This window comes from Zonotrichia albicollis, chromosome 7 (genome assembly GCF_047830755.1).
Source record: "Zonotrichia albicollis isolate bZonAlb1 chromosome 7, bZonAlb1.hap1, whole genome shotgun sequence".
Classification (NCBI taxonomy): domain Eukaryota; kingdom Metazoa; phylum Chordata; class Aves; order Passeriformes; family Passerellidae; genus Zonotrichia; species Zonotrichia albicollis.
The window spans coordinates 41064296-41087742 of NC_133825.1; the positions used below are offsets into that span (position 1 = coordinate 41064296).

The following is a 23447-nucleotide window of genomic DNA, read 5'->3' on the forward strand; positions in this document are numbered from 1 at the left end:
AAATGGTGAAGGAAAGGCTAGTGAAAGAGAGGGAGGTAAATGGCATGAGATGAAATGGGTTTATCACACCCATTTATCTTTCTTGGGTAAGGCAAGCTGCAAGCCATTTGCTTAGTGAAGGAAATGGGGTGAATCTCACCTCTCTGGATTACATTGCACATTTCATATGGTGACACGTGGGAAGTTCTTAAGAAAAGGGAGAGGTGATTTTGCACAAAGTATAACCCCCTTAAAGACCTGTTGTGAGAGAAGCAGAGCTGTCAGGCTGGAGGCCACTTACCAGGGGAGTGTTGAGCATCACTCTGCAGATCTGGAAAAGTGCTTTTGTAAATGAGCTTGGCACTAATGTTACTTGAGAACTGGTGAATTTGCTGATGACAGAAAATATGAAGCAACCTCAGGAGAAAGGAGGCTTGAAATATTACATAGAGAAAGGTAGATTGCAGAAAGTGGTGATCAGAGGCACAAATGACCAAAGCCTTTCCTACAAGCTCCCTGGCAGCTCACGCTTTGATCACCAAGTGACTGACTTGTCAACAGTGGAAATAGGAAGTGAGAAATGCAATACTGGAAGGCAGCAGGAGAAGTGCAACCCAGGCTGCACTGAAGGCTGGGATGAGCTTGAGGAGAGGCTATCTCACTCCATTTTGCAAACCAAATACTGTGAGCATGAGGCTTTCTCCACATAAACACTCCCAGGAAGGGAAGAGAGAAGAGCTGAGGTGCTAAGGGCCAGTGCTGCTACAGAATAAATGATCAAAAGGAGGCATCAGACATTTTGATCAGAAGATCATTACCAACCATTTGACAATGTGTGGTTCTGGAGTGGCCTTCCCACTGCAGTCATGCATGCAAAATATTGAATTGCTTTGAGGATGGAACTTGGCAAGGTCATGATAAGGATTATATCACAGAGTGCCTTTGATAGGAGACCTGATAGCACAGAAGTTCCTGCCAGTTCTAAGCACAAAGGTAAATGTTCTGTAAGCCTCTGTCTATATAAATATAGAGCATGTGAGTATATACACACAAAAAGCAGGCACATGATTTATTAATCACAGGACCTCAGCTTGTCAAATAATAATTACAAGGCAATAACACACCTTGTTTTAATAAATGGCTCCCTAAGATTTTCTCCCACAGTAAACCAGTAAAAAGGGTCAATTATTCTGAGGTGGAGGTGGCATTTTGTGTTTCTGGTTGTTAGCTTTTAAATGAACTCACCGTCTGGAACTCTTAAATCAAGTACTCCCATTTTTCTGCACATTTCACAAGTTCAGCCCTTTCCAGTAAAGCGTCTTTTCAGATGCGTGGTTGCCCTTTGTTAAGGCAAGAATGAACAGATGACAGAGGCAGCGCGGAGGAGACGTGCCTGGAACAGTCGGACGGAGCGAAGCCGCTGCCGCCGCTGCCAGGAGGGCGCACTCGGAGCCCTGAGCAGGGCAGGCTTCTTGTGCAATGCGAGGGGCAAGTCCTGGGAAGCCACGAGAGAGACGGGAAGGCAGTGGTTGGAGAAAGGGTTTATGCAAAGCCATGGCAGTGGGTGACCCCTCGGTGTCCGTGCTCGGGCAAACGCAACGCGATCCCTTCTCCGAGGGCGCCCAGCCCCAACAGGCGCTGCGCACCCAGGGCTGCAGCACTGCCCCGCTCCCGGCTCCCGCATGGAGCTGCACCAGGGTGTTCAAATGAGCTCTAATTACTGAGCATTAAAAAAAGTGAAGGCGTGTTTCAGTACCCTTTCAACCTGGAGCTGACGCTGCCTGATGAAGAATGGGTGTGCTGTGTTTGCAGCTCATTCCATGAAGACACCTTAGCAGAAGATGCAAAATTAAAAGTAATCTGAAGGGAAGGAAAGCAGAAGGCCAAGAGACAGGCAACTGAACAGAGCAGATTGATTTAACAGATATGATACATTTTTGCTGTCTGCATTATGTGTGGAAATTCTTATTCCAAGTGACACAGTAACAGACTCGACTGTAATCAAACAGCACTGCTGAGGTGTCAGGAGCACAGATGCTGCCTATCGAAAATATTTAAAATAGAAAGTAAAACTTTGAAAAATCCGCAGTGGGGAGCGCAAGGGAAATGCTCGGTGGCGTTTCTAACCCCAGGCAACTTCTCTCTGCTTTTCACTGCTCTCTCTGGTGCGGGAGGTCGGGAGCCGTGCGTGAGGCAGCCCAGCGGCAGCTCGGGCAGAGCTCGGTGAGCAGCACGGGCAGGGCAGCCGGGCAGGGCAGCCGGACACGCGGTGTCTATTGTGCGCCGGGCACGGCACGGGGGAAGGGCCGCTCCACGCCTTTGGGGCAGCTCCAGCCAATGGATTCCTCCCCTGGCTGCTGCGGGAGGGCTTGGCCTGCATGTGAGAAAGGGAGGGGGGAGAGTTTGAAAACAACCCAGCAGGCTCTGAAGGAAGGAAGACTGCTGGAGAGTGGCCTGCTCGCCTCCGTGCGAGCGTTTTGCTCCAGGTGATCGGCGGCTGTGGGGTGGAAGCGCGGCCGAGGTGCGGCGCAGGTAACCCGGGATGCGGAGCGGGGGCCGGCCGGACCCCCCTCACCGCTGCCTCCAGCTGCAAACACTCCCGAAACGCTCCAAAGAATCTGGGAGAGTTTTTTGTTTTGGTTTTTTTTTAGGTTTTTTTTTTTTTTTTCTATGTGAGGAGGAATTTTGCTGTTTTGTTTTCATAGGGATTTTGGTGGTGTGTTTGCTATTAATATGTCTGGGGTAGGGAGGGAGGGAGGGAGCGAGCAGGTCTCTACAGCTCAGAGGTTAGCATGTGATCAGCTGTTTTCTACTTATTGCAGGCAGCTTTGAGGTTAGAAAGGGAAAAAGAGGTGATGTCTATTAGTAGGCTGGTTGATACAGTGGAAAAATACAAAATGTATTTCATGCACATCAGCTCTTTTTCAAGTCACAGTGCTTTAGAAATCAGAAAATATGTGCAGATGAGATTTTCAGTGATTGATGGCCCAGCTGCTAATAGAGATACTCAGCAGAAGAAAGAAAAACTACACAATTTTCTTGTCTGGAGGTGTGCTGGATGGTTTGGTGGTTTTCATCTTCTTTTGATTACTGACCCAGCTTTAGGCCTCTTGGAAGTGATCCAGACCTAAACTTTAGCAGAAAATCCTTTAGCAGTTTTCCATGGTGCTTTAAAAGGTGTAATTGGCATGATGCCATATTTTGTGCCATCTTCTCTTGTGCAGATTCTGGTTACTGTTTCAGCCTCTCTGTCACCTCTTCTTTACAGAAAAATCTCTTTAAAGCCCCACTCTGCCTTGCAGGGAAAGCTGAATCCCACCATCAGTGTTAATAGGTAGATTTAGTTTCCAAATCTCGGTGATGACACTGTGGTGGTTTGCTTGGTATGCACGAGTCAGCAAAGGTGCAGAGAACAAACCAGGAACTATTTTTTGATTGATGGAGAAATAACATCTTTTAAAGCTGCCTCTAGGTCGCGTGTGAAAAAAATCTTGTGTGAGCACGTTGGACTGTTCTGACTTGAAAAAGTCTGCAATTTAGTGTCTTCATGAGCAAGAAAGGTTTTCTTTTTGTCATTTAGCTGATGGGGGAAATATCATGAAAATATGGGAGTCGTGTTGCACGTTCTTGTAACTGATTGTTGTTTTAGATCTTAAACCTATTTTGGATGATTCATGCAGAGCCAGGCCAGTAAATTAATTCAGAGGCTCTAACACCAGGGAACTTTGGCTCTTATTTCAGGCAGAAGTGTACCAATGGGGAGTGGAATTAGATAGGAAAAATATTTAATAATACTACAAAAGTCAAGTCATAGTCTGGTTAACTGAGGAGGTTTCTCTCGCTGGCAGCTGGAAAATCCTGCAATGCACAAGTACCAAAGCAGAAGGGATCTGTATTTACTTCCCTCATTCCTTGGGCTCTCTGGAGTGACAAATTAGGGAGAGAAGACAAAGGGTGAGCTGAGTTTTGAGGAGAGGCCTGAATGGAGGCAAAGCACATGACAATTAGAGGAGACTGTCATCTCTAATTAGGTGTGTGCCCTCAGGCACTTCGTACAGAGTAAACAGGAGGGTAAATGTAAACTGAAACAAGGTGGGAAGTTTGGAAGGCTGTAGACGGACATGCACGGTTTGGCTGTCAATCCCAAAGCTATTCCTTAAACCTGTGTTGAGGGATTCAGCAGGGCCGAAGGTGGCCGTGAGCAGCAGCGATCCCGCCGGACAGCGGCCGCCCTGCCCCAGCCCCGTCCCCACGCTGAGGGAAGGGCTTGTGAGGGAGGCGGCCAAAGGGCTCAGCTCCCCTTCTTGGCAGAGAGACACACACAGATAACAGGTCATAGGTTATTTTTTCTGATGGTTTTCTTCAGAAAAGGCAGAAAAATTGACTTTTAATTAGAGATGTCTACAGCACGTGGAGGAGGAACCAGGCACAGCTGCCGCGTTTCCGCGGCCCCCCCAGGGCTAGCACCCAGCACCCCCAGGCGCGATGTGAGGAGCCGCTCTCGCACATCCCGGGGGCTGCCGCTCCACACCTGCCCCCTCGGCGGGCGGGCTCAGGCGATGCTCTCCCGGGGCGGGTGCTCCGGGCCGCGTCCCGCAGGGCAATGGAGGAGCCGGCCCAGGGGCGCCTCAGCTCCCCGCACCCACCCGCGATGGTCTCGCCCTCCCCGCTCTCCCCCGGCCGAACGCGCGCCGAGCCCTGCCCGCCGATTGGCTGCGGGGCGGACGGCAGCCAACCAATGGCGGCGCCGCGGGTGGCCGTGTCGCTGGGGCAGAAAACGCAGGCAGGCAGGGGCGGGCGCGCGCGCAGGGGCGGGACTGGGTGGCAGGGGCGGGACTGGGTGGCGGGCGCGCGCGCGGGGGCGGGGCCGGGTGGCGGGCGCGCGCACGCGCACGGCCGGCAGCGGGAGCGCGCGCGGCGGCGGCTGAGGGGACTCGGCCCGGCCCGCGGCCCTGAGGGAGCGGCGGAGCTGCGGGCGCATCCCGGGAGCGGCGGGCGCTCCCGGGCCGGGGCAGCCACTGCCAGGCCCCTGCCTGTGCGCCGGTCCGGCCCCGGCGGCCTGAGCCCTCGGCCCCGCTCCCGGCGGCCTGCAGCCCTCGGTCCGGCGGCCTGAGCCGTCGGTCCCGCCCGCTCCTCAGCGCCGGCGCTGCGCCGCCGTTGGTCCCGGCCGGCGGCACGGGTTTGGTAGGAGTACCGAATCTTCCCGTGGCTTTTGTGTGTGCGGCTGCGGAACAGCAGCTGCTGTTGGCAGGTCTCCAAGCTTCGGTAACGGGGGGGTGTTTGCCTAAAGTTAGCGAGAAGGGAAAAGTGCATGCTCTGTTAAAGTTACTCGGGGATGCTTTGCACCTCGGGATAACTTTTGGAAGCTTTGTCCTGCTGCGTGTGTTGTTCTAAAGGTTATTGTGCCTGCTGAGGTAGATTTGCCTGTTTAGATGAAGTGCAAGAAATGGTAGTGGGTACAGAGCACCGAACATTTTTCATCGGTGGATTTCAGTGACTTAGGAAAATACTCTTGTCTTATGAACTACTTTAAAAGTACTGTTCATGTCACTGATTCATCTTAAAAATTGCCATGGTGTTTATGTTCTGCCTAAAGTGGCTTCTGTCCATTTTGTTCCTGTATTATCTCTTCCAAGATGGATTCTGATGTTTTAAAGGCACTTTTGCAAATTGTGTTCCAGTATCAGTAGTGCTGTATGATGTAAGTCTGCAAATGAGAACATGATGTGGTTTGGAGACAGTGATAAATCCCAGCATCCTGAAGCTCCAGAATCTTCTGGTTTGAGTTAGTGAGAAGGTGCATTGCTAAACTGAGAGCGTATCTCCTATCTCTTGATCAGTGTGACAGCAGGCCTGTAAGGCTTGGATATTCCATCACACTTGTTATAATCAAAGCAGGGTGCTGAATCTCAGAGTGGTACCACATGGAAGTTGGGTTGTTATTTATTATGTTGCATAGGTGGAGGATTTCAACTAGGGTTTCTCCCCTTGAAATTTAGAACTTGGTTACGAATGATGAAAGCTGTGATTATTATTTAACACAAGTTTTGTCCTTTTTTTGTTTTTTTTTTTTTTCCCAAGAGGTGGACAACTGATGGAACGTGCCACTAGGAAGGACAAAACTGTTCTTTCAAGGTAGTTTGTGTGGACTAGACTGAGACCTGCACAGAAAAATATCTCAACCAACAGTGACTGGAACACTTGAGAACTCCTGAATGATTGCTTGAGGTAACTCATGAAAAATGTTGATTTAAAAAAATGTGTGGGGCAGGGAAGACTTATTGCACAAGGCTGGGAACTGTTTGGTTGGCATTAGGAAATACAGGACCATGACAGCTGAATGCTGTGCCCCAAACCAGAGTTTCTTTATTGCCAACGGTCTGTGATGAATCATTTGCCATTAATGGGTCTGTGGCAGGCAAGTGAGCATGAAAGGGGAAAACCAGGGAAGAGAAAAGGGGAAGGGAATGCAAAAAGTTGTTTGGTGTCCCAATCTTGCCACTCAACAGTGAACAGTTTTCAGGGCAGCAAAGAATGAGATGGGGAAAAAAGGGCTCCTGAATTCTTATGGGGCAGACACAAATACCAGTAATTCTCCAAGGCCTGTGAAGGGATTTGTGAAAATCTTGCAGGTGAAGAAGTGTGTGAGGGAATTCTGGCACTGCTTAATATTTTGTGTACATAAAGTAAAGATGGATGATGCCATCCTCTTCACAGTGCCATGGGATGGTTTGGAGAATAGCAGCAACTGGGAAGGGAGAGAAAGAGGAGCCAAAAAGAGAAGTGTTTAAATGAGAACTTTATCCCTTGCAGATTGAATGGTGGTTGCAAGGAGTGTTTGAAGGGTGCAGAAGCACAGATGTGAAAACTTGATAGCTGTATGTACACATACAGCAAAACAAACACTGTGTCCTTGAGGGGAGGATCAAAAATTAGCTTGTTGTCTTAGGGCTGGGCTGAACTCGATATGTTGGTGCCATTTTATCAGCATCATTCACATGAAGAACGTTTCTCTCGTGGGTGCAATTATAACACTGTTATTGTACATTCATACAGATAACCACTTGGCAGAACAGGACAGTCTGAATTGATAGAGGTGGCTTTTATCAGCTAGAAAAGCTGTGTACATGGGGCTGTTAGCCTTAAAATAACGGCTCTTGTCCCATTTATAAGCAGCAGAACTGAGAGCTGCTAAGGCATCCAGCCTTAGGTGTGCTGGAGGGTGGTGCCTCTCTCTTGCTGCACCATTTACCTTCCCAGCAACTTTACAGCTGCTACTAATAGTTAATTATAACTGAAGCCCCCCCATTTTTATATTTTGTGAGTGAAGCCTTTGCATTTTACTTTGATCTAGTGGTTTTTGTTCTTTAAGCTTCTCTGTTTCTGTTTAGGCCTTGGAGGGAAAACATTAAGACTTTACATTTCACAGTCAGCTCTCTTAAGCAGCTATGGAAATAGAAAAGGAACACATTTATATTACCCCAACAGGTAAGTAATATATTCAGTTGGTTTGAGTTTTTTAAACTTAAAGTTGCTTAGCTGACCAGAAGGGTTCTCTGTAGAAAAAATGCATCACCTGAGAATTTTTTTAACAATACTGATTTAGAAAAAAAAAAAAAAATCAAAACCTTACAGAATAATTCCTTTAATTGTATAGCAAAGAATCCTGCTCTATTATCTTTATTTAAAATTTATTAAAATAAAAAAGTTAGCATTTCTGTAAGTTACTGGGTAGTAGTTTGACTTTTCTCCTTATCATCCGAGTTCAAGTAGTGCTGGTGTGAAGAAAAGGATAAACTAAAATGTGTAGGTGTGTTTAAATTCTGCTTTTATGCAACAATTTACCGTAGAATTAGGGGAAACAAATGTTGAAGGGCTTGGCTGGAAGTGGGCTGGCATGGGAAAAATTTAGGAAGTACATTTAGAGACTGCCATGAAATGGAGTCTTTTGTCCATATCACACATTTATTTTATGATGCTTAGTCAAGGTTACACAGATTCATGTTGTTTTCTGTATCTTCCAAAGGTTGTGATGGTCTGCACTGACTCTTTCATGTCAAATAGCTTTTAAATGTTTTTTAGAATAACATGTATCTACTTTAAGATGGTGGGTAATGCAGTTGAGGTGGCAATAAACTCCATATGATTTCTGATATTTAAGCAGAATTAGGTTAGTGCAGAAGACACCTTGGTTGTCACCATTTTAGAATTATATTTGGCTAATGGGTGGAAAGCTGCAGGAGAGCTGAGTTGGCAAAGTTTGGACAGTTCAAATTGGTAGAAGGCTTTGTTAACAAAGGTAGCCCACAAAAGCACAGATTTTAAGTGAGCCTGCTAGGCTGAATGGCAGGGTAATGAGATAAATTTGGGTAACTTCTTAATGTATAGTAAGCAAAGTATTAAATTTGATTGAAGACTGTTGCTGCCTATATATGTATATGTTATATGAGGTGAAAATAAGAAGCTAGAAGGAAGATCTGCACCATTTTATAGGTTCTTATTATTTTACTTTATTATCTAAGTTTTTGGAAAATAGTATGTGTTTAGTCTGTGCTTTGAAGCCTAACTAGGTAACTAATAGTGGAGGACCAGTTGGTTACCATGTTATGGAGAAAGAGGCTGCAGCTGGAAGTTACAGTGTTACATAAAACCCAGTGTAGTAAGAAATATTAATTCTTCTGGGTTTCCTGTGGAGGATTTCCTTTAGTCTTGAACCTGAGATCAGGACTGTGTAAGGAGGTTGGACTGTAGCCTCCCTTTAATCCTTAGCTGTTGGAGTCAGGGCTGACTTGTGTTAATTGTTGGCAGTTTCCTTTGGAAACTGAGAAAGGAGTAAGTGGTCTTTGAAGAGTGGAGTTTCTGGACAGCCAGAACTCAGGTCTAAACTGGAGAGATTCATGGGAGACTGAGCATGAAGAAGAATTCGAGTGGATTTGACTGAGAGGAGCTGGTTATTGCTGATGGGGCCTCCTGGGGAATGAGAGGAAGGAAACCTGTTTGGGTTTGCTCTTTTTTTCCCCTCTGTTAGCTTTATGCAAATCCTTCATTGTTTTATTAAAATGTTAGACAAACAGAGAAAGCCGCTTGTGAGAAATCTTTTCCTGGATGTGATGCATGCTTTTCTTTTTTAGCTTGCTGCAAGCATAAAAGGAATGCTTTTGTGGGAGTAATGAGTGGAAAGATGAAGCTTAGCCTGGAATGGCTGCACTGTTGCTTAGCTGTAGCATTCACATCTCTGAACACCAGTATCTGAATGTTTTTTCTTTGATCACAAAGGAGGCAGTTCCATCAACTTTTGCTCTGCTTAATATAATCTTTGATATGGGTAAATACTTGGAGATTGGCAATATTTTATTAGTTCACTTGGCTTTAAAAACAAATGTTTGTGAACTTGTTTCAAAGTGAGAAAACAATCCTGAGAAATGTTGCCAAATGCTGGTTGCTGATGAGCAGATATTGGAAGGGTGAATTAATATGTTAGCTAAGTTCAGATGTAAATTTTGAATACTCTTCATATTCTGGGTTTATGGCAATGAACTGGGTTTATGGCAATGAACTCTTCTGTAAAGCAGTTTTGGAAAAGCAGCTTCTTCTGAGTGCCCTCGTCTTGCCCTGCTAGTGTTGGGGCTGTGGGTTGTGTCTTTAGTGCTCTGCTCAGTTCTGAAGAAATGGAGAACTGTGTAACAGAGAGCTGAGGCTGTTCTCTGTCTGTGTCTTCTAATTTGCAAGGACTCCCAGGGTACTCACTGGAATGTAAATTGATTCTCAGGTGCTTTTTCTTTTCTTCTTTTTTTTTTTTTTTTTCAATCTTGATTAGTTAAGAAGGGGAAGAATAGCTAGTGAAAGCTTTTGTTTATAATGCTCTAAATAAGACATTCTGCTGCACCAGACAGCAGTAGTCGGGGACAACTTAACTTTATGAAATAAGACTTTAGACCTAAACGTTAAATGTGCTTCCTCAGAGAGTGAAGTTCTTGCACTTCTCACTGCTCTGAGATATTTATGGATCCTCAAGTAGTGAGAGAGTTTTTTGTTGGGTACAAAACAAATCTATTATGTGATTGTGTTGTGTGTAGAAGCAGTCTTGACAGAAGCTACAGTGAGGGACAGTCCATAGAGAAGAGAGATCCCACTGATTCACAGGACTGTATATTCTAGGAGTCTTCATTACCAAGCTCTCTAAGCTTTGTAGTGAACAGCATTTTTCCCCCATAACTTCAAAACCAAAAAATAAAATGAGTACTGTTTTAATTTTCTTCTATGTCTAAATTGTTGCTTTTCTTGCTAGTGAGCTGTGTTTGAAATTCCTTTAATTGAATAAGGGGAATGTTGGTTGATGACTTAGGGAGTTAATTTCACTTTGGTGATGAGTCTTGTAACATTGGTGAGTTCCTACAGAATTTACTGTATTGGCAGTTTCATTTGTTTCTAAATCAAGGGAAGAGTGGGAGGAGTGAGAACGAGGCACTTAGATCTATGCACCTAGGAGTTGGGATAGTTTTTGTTTAACAAGGGTGGGGTTTTCTGTGGTTTATGTATTTGTGTATGGTTTTATTAATTTGCTCTCCAGCTCTTGACTTCTGCTCTGTTTAGATTGTGGATATTTTGTGCAGGGGAATAAGGAAGTCCTTATTACTGCAGTATGCAGACATACCTTAAAAACAACCTTTGCCTTTACCCTGTTGAAAACAAGAGTTCTATATGATCTTACAATCCTTTCTAAATGCAATGTGGTTTGGTATTCTAACATAAAACTGTTTAAAACTATAAGATGTTTTTCTGTCTTCTTTTTAAGAACTTGAGAATCTAAATGATGCTCCATTTTCTGGTGATGAAGAAAATGGTGGGTCTGAGGAACGAAAAACTGAAATCAATGGCAATTGGATTCCCGCAACTTCGATTACTGAAGCCAAAATAAACGCTAAAGCAAAGAGAAGGTTGAGGAAAAACTCCTCTAGAGATTCTGGGAGAGGAGACTCTGTGAGTGAGAATGGAGAGACACTGAAGGTTGGAGTTGTACCAACGAGCCCAAAGGGGAAGCTCCTGGACAGGCGATCCCGCTCTGGAAAGGGGAGAGGTCTCCCAAAGAAAGGTGGGTGTGGCTTAGTGGAGAGAGCACAATGAGAAAGATAAAGGTTTGTTCAAAGCACAGTGCATTTTTTTCTGCTGGGAATCATTTTCACAAATCACAGTCTCTGTGCAGGCTTTTGGCCCTTTATGCTATTTAGTGGGTGGCAATAGCAGGTGGCAGCAAATCTAATATGTCAACATCTGTCTTTGAGGGAAGTACATTTCCTTAGCAGGCTTAATACACAAATCTGAACTGTTGATGGTTCATGGGACTGTTACTAATGCAAATTGAAATCATGATTGTATTTGAAAATACAGTTTCAACCTTCAGGAATTCCTGTGCAGTCCATACTGCTTCTAATGTCTTTCTGGAAAGTGATGAAAAGTGGCTGAGGAAGTGGGAACTTGTCAGACAAACACACACTCTTCAGCATGTATTGTTAGTCAGGAGATGGGCACAAGCAGTGAAAGAATGCTGTGTTGAAGTCACAAGTGTTGTTTGTAAGCTGGTGGTCCTTACTTACTCTCCCATATTTTTGCCAGGTGGAGCAGGTGGTAAAGGAGTTTGGGGAACACCAGGTCAAGTGTATGATGTGGAAGAAGTGGATATTAAGGATCCTAATTATGATGATGACCAGGTATGCAAACAGTTGCTTTGCAGTGTTGGTTTATATTTCCTTTTATCAATTTCAATGGCCTTGTGAGTTAACATGAATGTCAGCCTGGCTACACTGAAATGCTCATTTTTATGCTCAAGAACAGATTATTGGCCAGTAAAAAGTCAGCTGGTGTAGAAGTCCCAGTGTAATACTCACAAATCTTATTCCCAAGCTCTCTTTCTGTGCCTGAGTAAGCAGCATCCCTTTCCCAGGTGTGTTCTCCACTGCTGTTTCCCACAGAGGTGGATGTTGTAGTGCTGCTCCATATTGCACACAAACACTGTGTTAAAATTGTAACACAGACTTGCTCAAGTGGGGAGGTTAGTGGGGACAGTATCCTTTATAATAATATAATAATCCCTGTATTTCCAGCCTGCCCAATGTCTTGTCTGCTTGGTGTAAACACTTAATGAAGCTGATAGCTTGGACAGTTTGTTGACATATGTTTAGAATATGTTATGGAAGATTGTATCTTACAGCCATATTACTGAGAGAAGGGGAGAGAAAGCAAAGCTTATTGAGCAGAGGGCTTTCCATCATTGAAAGGGAAATGGTGATTAGAGCACAGCTTGCTGAAGCCTCTGAGATCAGATTAAGTGCAAGACAGACCATCAGTACACTCTGTGTGACATAAGCAGAGCAATGGTGGTGTCCTTTGAGTAGAGGCTGTTTGCTGTAGCCATAGCTGCTGAATGTATGGTATGTGAGAATATCAAAATGTTCTTCCAGGATCAATTTTCACTAAAATTTGACGCTTTACATTTCATTAACAGAAATAGCCATTAAAATGGAGCTAACAAGTGCATAGAACAAAGTTTAATGAAGAATGAGCATTCTGTGTAACTTTGATATGATGGACGGATAGGTTTTTTTATTTCTTCTATACTTCTTGATCATGAAAAGTTTCTTTCCCTTACACATTGGTTGAAAAACATCTTTGATCAGATGTCTTTGTTCAGCTCTGTAGTATTGCTCTGATTGCTGCTTCTGTAGGTGCAGAGTAGGGAACTAAATTAGAGTGGGGAGATGTGGTGCTGCTGGAGCTCTGCAGGACAGGTGATACATGAGGCAGTTGCTGTTGCCTCTTTTTTCCCCTTCAGGGGTGCCTTTGCTCACTGATGTTGTGAAAATGCCTTTTCTGTGATTTGTGTGTGGCACCACCTGTCTGGTCACAGAGTCACCAAGGAGGAGGGAACAAGGCAGGGCTCCTGCCAGGGACAGGAGTGCCACTTGCAGGGGAAGGTGCTGTGGCACAGCCAGCTCTGCTGAATCACAGGAACACAGTTTGGTGTGTTTACCATTGTTTAACAGTAAATTCAGCCTTTCAGTTAAATTGAGCTAACAGTAAAGTCAAAATATAAAGAAGTATGACAGTTAGCCACCATTATCTGCACTTCAGTAGTAGAGACAGAGTCTAATGTTTTTTGGCAGAATATTGACTACCAAGAATGAAGTATTAAGGATTAGAACCCCACTATTTTGATGCTATTGGTGCTGCATAAGTTGCAAGAAAAGACAATAAGGGTATCTGCTTCTGTTGTCTTTTAAAACAGGAGAACTGTGTCTATGAAACAGTCGTTTTACCTCTTGATGAAAGAGCATTTGAAAAAACTTTAACACCAATCATCCAGGAGTATTTTGAACATGGAGATACCAACGAAGTGTCGGTATGTTATGTGCCTTTTTATTTCTGTGTATTAGGGGTCAAAGCTGTAGCACACAGGGTAGTGCAATTGTCAGCTATGAATGAATTTATAGAAGTTTGCAAGAAATGTACTGTAAGAATAGCCAAGCAGTTATACTAATTATGTGAGCAGAAGCATATATGTAATTGTATAAGCACATAAATATTTATTTGAGGTCTATTTATATATTTAAATAATAAAAATTATGAAATCTCATTGTTTTGTTTTTCAAATCTTACCTAGGAGATGCTGAAGAACTTAAACCTTGGTGAAATGAAATACAGTGTGCCAGTGCTGGCTGTTTCCTTGGCATTAGAGGGGAAGGCCAGTCACAGGGAAATGACATCTAAGCTTATCTCTGACCTTTGTGGGACAGTAGTAAGCAAAACTGATGTGGAAAAATCCTTTGATAGACTGCTCAAAGAACTACCAGAATTGGTGTTGGATTCTCCCAGGGCACCACAGGTAAATTTGTAAATCTTTATGCCAGTAGTCAAAAGCTTTTTGTGGCTGAAATAGATCAAATAAAATGAAATAGACTCTGTGTTTTGAAAAATATCAATTGATTTTCTTACTGTCTGTAATCCTCTCCCAATTACCCAGGCTGTGTTTTCACTTTGAAACAGCTCATTTAAATAAAGCCTGAAAACCAAACACATAATTATCTACTTAAAACTTCTTTGAAATTCAGCATTTAATTGAAAATGCTTCTGTTGTGTTGCAGTTGGTGGGCCAGTTCATTGCTAGAGCTGTTGGAGATGGGATCCTAAGCAGTACCTACATAGATGGCTACAAAGGCACTGTGGATTGTGTCCAAGCAAGGTAATTTCCTTGCTTTCTCTATAGTTTTCTATTCCAAATGTCAAAGATGATGATCAGGAATTTACAGCTTCAAAATAAATCATGCAGTTCTTGAACTTTGTTTTTTAAATTTGAAATGAAAAAAAAAGCCCAAAAAACCAACAAAATCCAGAATGACTCAAGTCAGAAGAGGAACACTGACTTCTGAAAAATGTATTAATACATTTGAGTTAGCAGGTTTGTTGTCCAGCTTATGTTCAAGAGTGAAAAAGGAGCTGTAAGAAGAAGTGGTTATGGAAGGTTTTGTCTTAGAAAAAGCTTTAATGTGATTAATGGGTAAATATAGCACCAGGGCAGCTGCTGTAAATATGTTGTGAAATACACAAGGGATTAACTGTTTTGCCTTGCAAAGGTTTGAAGCCTGTGCAGTGATTTCCGAGACTTTCTCTGTAACGCTCTGTTTGTCAAGAAGTACAATTGTTTTCCATGTCAGTGTGAGAAGTTTGAAGGAGCAGTCTCTGACAAAGAGGGATGTTTTAATAATGAGTCATGTTTTATTTTTCTTACCCCCATAAGTGTGTGTTTCAGGTTTGATATGGAGGTGCTGAACTCTGGTTTCTTCCAGAAGTTGCATCTGCAGTGATTACAGTTTGGCACTTTAAGAAGGAAGAGCAGTTCTTAGCTGCCTACCTTGGGGGCTCAAATTGAGAAAATTGTCTGTCACTTATATAAATGTGCCCTGTGATTTGAGGGATTGTAGCCTGCATTCTGCACATCTGGGATGCTTTGCTGCCTTTGTTATTTCTTGGCCAGTCTTTCCTGCTCATTAAATCTTGGTGAATAGAGTTATTGTTATTGGCTTGCCCCCAGCGTGAGGGCCGGGAGAACTGTTCCTCCTTTACATGGATAGTACATACTGTATCCCAGACTTCTTTTTTGTCACCTCACTTCCCTTTTTATACTTTTTTCAATAAACTGGCAGGCATCCCTAGCTTGTGCTATTTTTCCAACTACATATTTACCTTCTGAAGTGTTTTCTTTGGCTTAAATTCTAAAGGTTTCATAATTCCTCAGACCGAAATGGAAAATAGCATTTCAGTAGAAAACTGTTCTTGAGCGTGGCAGCGACTCAGGCCTTTTTTGTTTGAGATCTACCTGCCAAGCTGCATTCTTGGAGGAGTCTGGATACAATCCATTTCTGCATAAGAAAAATATTCTTAGGTATTTTTTGTGAGGATGTTTCAGGTTCTGCATTGGTGATTTAATCTACTGCCATCACAGCATTGTTACCTGTCCTTGGTATGAGCAGCAGTGTGACAGAAGGATGATATGGGGAGTTTATATTTTGCTGGTTTTATGATCTGGATGGTCACCTGCTTACCCTGACCCCTTCCCAAAGACCTGGTAGCTTTGTGTGAGGATCTGTGGCCATGGGGGCAGTTGCAGGTGCATTAATGGAGTTGTGGGATGAGGTTTAAAGCTCTGCCTCTGCCTTTAGAGCTGCGCTGGACCGCGCCACGGTGCTGCTGAGCATGAGCAAGGGAGGCAAACGCATCGACAGCGTCTGGGGGGCTGGAGGGGGCCAGCAGTCTGTCAAACACCTGGTCAAAGAGGTAAGGCCACAACTCCCCACTCTCCTGTGGGCTGCTGCTCTGAGCTTCTCTGGTTGGGGTACAGGGAACAGGGACGAGTATCCCATACTAAAATGATGTCTTACATCATGAGTGTTGGCTTTGTAGATAATTTAGTTGATTTTGTAGTATTTGTCACTGGCGGGAGCATGCTAGTACAACATTCAGTATTGCAAGTATATGTTTATTTTTGCTTCAAGCAAAACTTGTAAGCATTCAGATTTTTAAGACCTCACAGTATAAAGTGATGAAGTAATTAAAAGAGCCAAGATGAAACTGGCTAACCTAGATAAACTATTATACTTTGGCATTGCTGATCAAAAGCACAGTAATAACTGAAAAAAGAGAGAGGGAGAAAGAGGAATGTTCAGAGATCCATGCTATAAAGTAAGCAGGTTTAAAGGAAAAGGTCATGTTACAATTTCTAGGCTGGGAGCCTAACAGATGATAGGAGGAGGCATTCAAGGGAGAGGATAAACTTAATGCCACCCACATGCTCCTTTTATGGTGACACACAGCTTATAAAACAATGATTTTGGTATTTCTTTATCAACACTGTGGATAGGTATTTGGCTTACACTGTGTTTCAGGTTACTGATAATGTCTCCCTTTAATTAATGCCTAAATTTAATTACCTTTATAAAACATTGGCAGCAAGTTTGAGGAACTAACTGGCTGCTGGGTTGCTAGTGGATTATCAAAATGGTTGACAGCTTTTACATTTTATCTCTAATTAGTGTTGGGTTTTTGTTTTCAAATTCAATAGATTGATATGTTGCTGAAAGAGTATTTGCTTTCTGGAGATGTATTGGAAGCAGAACGCTGCCTTCAGGAACTGGAAGTACCCCATTTTCACCATGAACTTGTATATGAAGTAAGGAGAAATCAGGGCCCTTTAATATTAAATTGTTGGTGTTTTGATGTGGGCATGCAAATAATGTAACTGGCGTCTGAAGCTTGGGTTGCTTGCTCTGTTATTTGAATAACTAAATTGTTTCATGTAAAGGTAAAGGTTTGCGTGCTCATTTGTGTGTGCATTGTGCAACAAGTAAGCTGCTGCTGACTCTGGGAAGATCCAGAAGTAATTTCTGGGGGTTAAATATTTGAGTTCAGATTATTATAAGTTCCTGAAAATAAGATCTCAGTTTATTTTCTGCTGAGGAATAGCAACAAAGAAAATCCTCCCATGCTTTGTTTTGGTGTTTATTTCCTTCTAGTTTCAGATATCTGGGTATTCTAATGGGTGTTACCTGTTTTTGTTAAGTTATAGAGCTTCCTTTTTCAGGGTGGGATTGTTTCACCCAGCACATTTGTAAAAGCTTACATATTTCAGACCCAGCCCATATGGGAGACTGTTCCCATTTGTACTGTTTTTTCTGCCAAATTGAGAAATGGTTGTTTACCAATAAAGCTGAACACCCACAATCTACAAAATTTCCTTTTCAGTGAATTGACTTGTTATAGAAAATTCCTTCACAATAGAACTACAGAATCATTTCAGTTGATGGGGGTTGTGCAGTATTGTAGATTTTAAGCTTCTGGGTCCTCTTAAAATCACAGATAACAAACCCCCATGGATACAAAATTAAAATCCCTTGGATACAAAATTAATTTCACAAAATTAATTAATTGCCATCTGTACTGCAGCAGCCATATGGATATAGTCATGTAGTGGTGAAACCAGAGAGAGAAAGGCAATGCTTTTCACTCTGTCTAGTCCTTTCTGGTTTTTCATACCTTTTATCTTATCCAAAGGATTTCATTAATTTTCCTTTTCTAATAATAATAATAATATCAAACTGAAGTAGTGAGTGCATGTAGCAAATGGGCTTTTTTACCCAGAAAATTCATAATTACACATTCAGTCCTTTCTGTACCTCATATGCTCACACACCTTGTACCTGAGCCAGTGTTTTCATTTCAGTCAAAACACTTGCACTGTTTGTTTTAGGCCATTGTACTGGTTTTGGAGTCAACTGGAGAAAAGACCTTTAAAATGATACTGGATTTGCTGAAAACTCTGTGGAAGTCTTCTGTCATTACTGTGGACCAAATGAAAAGAGTAAGTATGGCATTTAGAGAACTTTGTATAAGGTCTTCCAAAATTTCCAGCTGCCTTTATGCAGTTAAATGGCTAAAACTAATCATCTAAAATGCTGAAATATTGCTTCATCTTTTAAATTTGTCTTTTTATCTGGTAGTTCTTTGTAACTGAAGTAGTACAATAAAGGCCTACTAATTACAAATGTCAAGTAGAGCAGTATAAAAACCAGTGTTTTCAACAGTTGGAACCATCTGTGACTTCTCAGGTGAGTACAGGACAGCAGTTCTGTCCCAGGGCAGACTGGGGACCACACCAACACTTACATAATAATTGACCCAGCTGTGTTGCTGGTGGGAGGTGATGAAGTCATCTCTGGTTGTCCCCAGTCTCCCCTGCTGCATAAACTTGTGTTGGTCATTTGTGGCTGCATTTTGTTCACTTACATGAAAGACTCATTTTCTTCCCATGTTACTGCCCTTGTGAAACCATATAAAAAAATAAATCCTCTGGAATGCAGAAGGGTATTTAAAAACATTGTAATAAATCATAGAATAACCCAATGATTATGTGAATCCTTACACTGCAGGGCTATGAACGGGTTTACTGTGAAATCCCAGACATTAACCTGGATGTGCCACACTCCTATTCTGTGCTGGAGCGCTTTGTGGAGGAATGCTTCCAGGCTGGAATCATCTCCAAACCACTGAGAGACCTCTGCCCCTCCAGGTACTTCTTTCATTGCAGATAGGCAAAGGCTTTTCATTCCTGTCATAGGGTACAGAAAGCAGCATCTGGGGACCAAAGTGTTGCTGAGTGGGAACTGGAGGATGGACCAACAGTTGGACTGGAAAAATATGTATTAAGAAGCTGCACTGATGTGAATCCCAGGTAGCACCCCTCAGTGCTCCTCAGAGGATAAAGGCTGCCTCTCCTTGGGTTTCCTGATTTGCTTGGTAGAAATCAGTGCAGCCCCAAGCTGGAAGATCCAGGTGTCACAATGGTCCATGTAGGTGACAGAGGAAAACTCTCAGTTATACTGGGGAAACAAAAAATAATCCTTTAGAAATGGTTTAAACTTATCAAACAGCATGAGTGGAGTTCTGAGATGAGACAACCAGTCCTAATATTCACATAAAGAGGAACAGGACACTAATATGGGAAAGCTCTGCACATCCCATTCCTCATATCTGTTCTGTGATTTGTTTAATGTTTCTGTTTTTTTTGTTTGGCTTGGTTACTTGTAGCATAAATAATGCTGTGTAAACTGTACCTAATCAGTATGCTTTACCTCCTTACTGGTCACAAAACAGTTAAGTTTCATTTCCTCTGGGGAATATATGTAAATTTTTTAATAGGATATAAATACTATTATTCACAGTTTCATGCATTGGGAATAGTATTTATCTGACAGATCTTTTCTATTTTGGGTGTTTTGTTAGAGTTCTTAAATGTGATAAATTTGGATCTTGGAATGTTAGCATCTTTATCAAGAACAGCCTCCATTTGTGGACTTCACACTTAAAACTCTGTGTGTGTGTGTTGGTATGGAATGTTTTGCAGGTTTGGGTGTGTGGGAGGACAGAGAGCCATCACTGCATCAAAAAGCTTGATTATGCTTTGGTTACCATTTATATGTTGAGAGGCATTTTTGATTTATGTACTTCAGTTTTAAGTAGAAACCCACCATTCCTAGGTTTCCAAACCAGCATTTTTAAGCAGCTGAGCTGACATTGTGATCACTGCTAACCCTGCTGAACTCACACTTTATATTTGACTTCCAAGACCCAAGGGAAGATTGTCCTCAGCGATAAAAAGCAAGCAATGCTACTGTAAATGACTGAAAAAGAGACTTTGTACTTTCTTACAGGGGCAGGAAGCGTTTTGTGAGTGAGGGAGATGGAGGTCGCCTGAAGCTGGAAAGCTACTGAAAGTGAGACCTGCCTCCTGCAGCCCTGCAAGGGAACCCAGCTCCTGTCCATGTATACAGCACGCATGCTCCTCTGGTGTGTGTATGGATGCACCTCTGGGACTGACCAAATTTAACAGTTGCTTAGCACAGTTCGTATTTTTTTAAGAGCACATGTTTTGGGTACAAATTGTTTTCTTTTTTTTTTTTTTTTTTTTAATAGTTTTGTAAATTTCAGGAAGAAGTGTTCTTTCTTTGGGCATATAGTAGAACAACTAGCCACTCTGCTGTGGTGGTGCCTTGAAATAAGCTATCTCTGTATGTGCCATGTTTATGACCTAATCATTCCACGTGTGCATCGATGTCTGACTGCCGCTCGCTCTTTCCAGGACAGTGCTGTCATCATAAAATCACTGGTTTATACAAAGCTTTATTATAGAAGGGTCAAGTTAAGCTGCTGTGATCCCATTTCCATTGCTGCTAAAGAAATACTGTGCTTTGGAAGTTAAAAAAATTAGCAGTTTCTTTGTTTTAAAGAGCCCAAGAAAATACAGCTGGGGCACAAGACTAATTCATCTGTTTCAGGGCAGAACACTGGTTGGTTTCAGCCCCCATGTACCAAACTTGTCTTTTTTTCTATGTAACTGGAAAAGTGAAAAGTTCTGGTAAAACATATTAAAAATATTTTTTGTGAAGATCTTGTTTCTGCCTCCTTTTTATTTATTTTAAACAGAATAAATTAAGCAGTACATCTAACGCTGCCCTTTGGTATTGCAATCAGGAGGAGAGCACAGAATAATTAAATTCATGGCAAATGAGTATTTACCAGAATGTTTTGGAAAACACAACTGACTTGCGTAGGAGCGTCCAGGCTGGCACAGATACTGTGAACCTGTCTTTGCAGCAGAGCTTCGTGCAGCCCTTGCTCAAGAACGAGATGGATCTAAGAATGACTCGCTTCCAGGAACTCGGTAAAGCCTCTCCTTTGTTTTTCAGTTTCACGTCAATATTTCAGGTGTTCTGAAATGCTGGGAATAGCCATTCCAGGCCGGGAATAGGCTGTGCTCGAGGAGCCAAGCGCTTCAGTGCTCAGGCGGGTCTGGCAAGCCCGGCTCGGAGCAGGGGATGTGGAACTCGCTTCCTCCCGTTTGTCTTTTCTGGTAGCTCTAAAGACTCTTTTAACACTGCGCCAGGGCAGCGACCAGCGCAGCTCCTACACCGCCAGCGCCCTTCGCGCGGCCTCCCCGCCCAGCCGGCACCACCGCCCGCGTTCAGGCCGCGCTCATCGGCAGCCCCGCTCCACAGCGGTACCTCCGATCGCGGCTGCCGCCGGGCACGACCCTCCCCGCGCTACTGCCGGGGCGGCGCGGGCCCCGCGGATGGCGGCGGGGCCGCCTGGGCCGCGTCCAGCGCCGCCTTCTGCAGCTTCTCCAGCTTCTCCAGCGACACCGACTTGAGGGGCAGGATCTTGGGCTTGCACAGGACCAGGGCGGGCATGTCCTCCACCGAGAGCTGCCCTGCAAAGGGAGAGAAGGGCCGTGAGCGAGTGTCGGGCCGGGCGCGCAGGGCCAGGCGCCGCTCGCCGCCGGTACCTTGCTTGGGCAGCACCTCCCGCAGCGCTCCGGTCCCCTCCGGCATGGCGGCTCCGGCACGGCACCGTCCCCGGGGGCACCTACAGCTCCCAGCTTACACTGCGCGGCGCCACGCCCACGCACCCCACTCGTGCCCCCCGGTGCGTGCTGGGAGCGGTAGGCCCGACGGGTCTCCGGCCGCCCCAATGCGCGCTGGGAACTGTAGTCCTTGGCGTGGCGCTGGGGTTGGGCCGCCTCGGACGCGGCGGGAGCGGCTCCCCCAGGGCTGTCCCGGTCCCGGGATTCCGGGATGCCGCTCCCCGCCTCAGCTGCGCCGGCCTCTGCTCTGGGGCGGAGCCGTCCCACCTGCGCGGGCCTGCCCGGCCCGGCGAGCTGCTGCCTGCCCGCCCGCTAGGGCCCGCCGCGGAACTCGGGCTTTGAGGCGCTTTTATGGTTTATTTTCTGCTTCTGTAAATAAAATCCCCACCAAACACCGTCCGGCAGACGGGCGTGGCCAGGGCGTACGCGTCCCGGTTTTCGTTTCCAGGCAGCGCCTCGGGATTCGCGCTGTGAATCACGCTGCTGTTTGACATGTAAACAGCAGGAAAAGCCGCTGTCTTTCTAAACGCTGAGGGCTCGAATGCCGCCGAACCGGACGGGCCAGTGCGCCGGGATCCCCCACAGGGGTCCGCCTTTGCGGGATCTTTGCACCGGGAGCAGCTTCCCTGGGAAAGCCCCCGGGGAGCCGCGTGTGTGACCCGGGAGGGACCGGGGGGGATTCACCCGTGCTGGGCCTCGGCCGGGCCCCAGCGAGCCCCGGTGCCGCGATGTGCTGTAATTTTAGAGTTTGCTAATGAGCTTGCCTGTGCGCCTGGGGATTGCCAGCTCAAACTGGTAACCCTGCCAACCTGGCTCCTTTCAGTGTGCTGGGATTGAGATCTGGCTTCTTGCTATGCACAGGGATGGCCGTGGATGAGTAAAATGAGGGGGATAATGATCTTTGCTAATAATTGTTTTCCATTCTGCCTTGGTGGTGGCTGTCTGCATGCTTCCTTCCCTTTGCTAGCTCAGGGGGGACCTGTCAGCTGTGGGATCCAAGCTTTGCTGGGAGAGTAGTGATAAAACTTTTAACTTCCAGTAAGTGGCACCTCTCTGACAGTTATTTAAAGCCTCTGTCTGCATTGTTCCAGAACAATTTCCTTTTTCCTCTAGGCAACCTAGAGTAGGAAGCTAACAATCCCTCAGGTACCCGGTTCCACCTCGCTGGAAGTCTCTCCTGATGCTGGGTTGGAGGCCGGCAGAACCCAAAGAGCCTGGGAGCAGGGCTCCTCCTCCCTCCTTGCGGAGCTGGCCAAAGGGAACTCTCCTGGGCTGCTCCAGGGCACCACAGAAATGGGCTCTTTTTGGCCCTACTCGCATATTCCACTGTCATGTCAGAATATCAGCATTGTGAGGCTGTGAAAGGGATGTGCTTGCTGAGGACATCCTTCTCTACCCTTTGAAGTGCTCAGAAGCATTCCCACTGATTTCAGTGGGAAAAGTTCCTTTGTCTGATGTGCTTTTCCATGTGCCAGTCAGTATTTTTTGCTGCCTGGAAGGGAAAGGACAAGGCACTGCTTTATGATGGCTGTTTTTAGACCAGGGGATTTCAAACAGTACATGCAACTTGCAGATCAGTTATTTGTAGATATTTGTCATTTTGTTTGTAAGAACTGATCCAGCATCTTAGATATGGCAATGGCTAAAAATGAACATAAAAGATACCCGGTTATGACTAAAAACTTTGCACTGTGAAAGCAGGAGTTATTCCTGTGGTAGCAAATGTGGCCTGCAGAGCAACAGAAATGAGGTGAAAGCAAGATGCTGAAATCAAATTGTAGGCCAGGTTTTTCACCAGTGTCCTTCACAGTGCCAAGGCCACCTGGAGTCCAGCATTATGTGAACACTTGCATTTGGAGCCCATCTCAGTTGTGCAGGGAATCACTTTCCAAAAGCAGTTTTCCTGCCAACAGGGTTTGTTTGCTTGGTGATAAGAAACAATGGTCAGCTCAGTTTGTTGCTTGAGCATTTTAGTGACTGAGAAGTCTGGCATCCTGTACTA

The 23447-nt window shown here is 44.6% G+C and overlaps 2 protein-coding genes across 7 annotated transcripts; one reads left to right on the forward strand and one right to left on the reverse strand.

The window, feature by feature from the left end:
• The first annotated feature begins 2366 nt into the window (after positions 1 to 2366).
• On the forward strand, positions 2367 to 20470 carry PDCD4 (programmed cell death 4). Of its 6 annotated transcripts, none has more exons than XM_074545215.1 (13): positions 2367 to 2465; positions 6061 to 6207; positions 7371 to 7467; positions 10775 to 11071; positions 11593 to 11687; positions 13262 to 13375; positions 13637 to 13858; positions 14118 to 14215; positions 15693 to 15807; positions 16592 to 16699; positions 17777 to 17887; positions 18456 to 18595; positions 19737 to 20470. In XM_074545215.1, exons 3-13 carry the CDS (start codon positions 7428 to 7430, stop codon positions 19795 to 19797), a joined length of 1401 nt encoding a protein of 466 aa, XP_074401316.1. In that variant the 5' UTR covers positions 2367 to 2465; positions 6061 to 6207; positions 7371 to 7427; the 3' UTR covers positions 19798 to 20470. The 6 variants fall into 6 exon arrangements, with proteins under 6 accessions (XP_074401316.1, XP_074401315.1, XP_074401317.1 ...); XM_074545214.1 differs by having other exon boundaries at positions 2454 to 2511; XM_074545216.1 differs by lacking the exon at positions 2367 to 2465 and adding an exon at positions 4744 to 4762.
• Positions 19953 to 21526, reverse strand: BBIP1 (BBSome interacting protein 1). Its single transcript, XM_014275718.3, has 2 exons — positions 21368 to 21526; positions 19953 to 21292 (listed from the first exon to the last, which is right to left on the reverse strand). Exons 1-2 carry the CDS (start codon positions 21411 to 21413, stop codon positions 21126 to 21128), a joined length of 213 nt encoding a protein of 70 aa, XP_014131193.1. The 5' UTR covers positions 21414 to 21526; the 3' UTR covers positions 19953 to 21125.
• Between the last annotated feature and the right edge of the window lie 1921 nt (positions 21527 to 23447).

Bases quoted from the DNA above. Each gene is read 5' to 3' on its own strand.
- PDCD4 (XM_074545215.1), top strand. From the start codon at position 7,428: ATGGAAATAGAAAAGGAACACATTTATATTACCCCAACAG. The intron at 16,700-17,776 runs GTAAGGAGAAAT...TGTTTGTTTTAG, and splicing joins ACCATGAACTTGTATATGAA to GCCATTGTACTGGTTTTGGA. The intron at 17,888-18,455 runs GTAAGTATGGCA...CTTACACTGCAG, and splicing joins CTGTGGACCAAATGAAAAGA to GGCTATGAACGGGTTTACTG.
- BBIP1 (XM_014275718.3), bottom strand. From the start codon at position 21,413: ATGCCGGAGGGGACCGGAGCGCTGCGGGAGGTGCTGCCCAAGCAAG. The intron at 21,293-21,367 runs GTACCGGCGGCG...CTCCCTTTGCAG, and splicing joins GGAGGTGCTGCCCAAGCAAG to GGCAGCTCTCGGTGGAGGAC.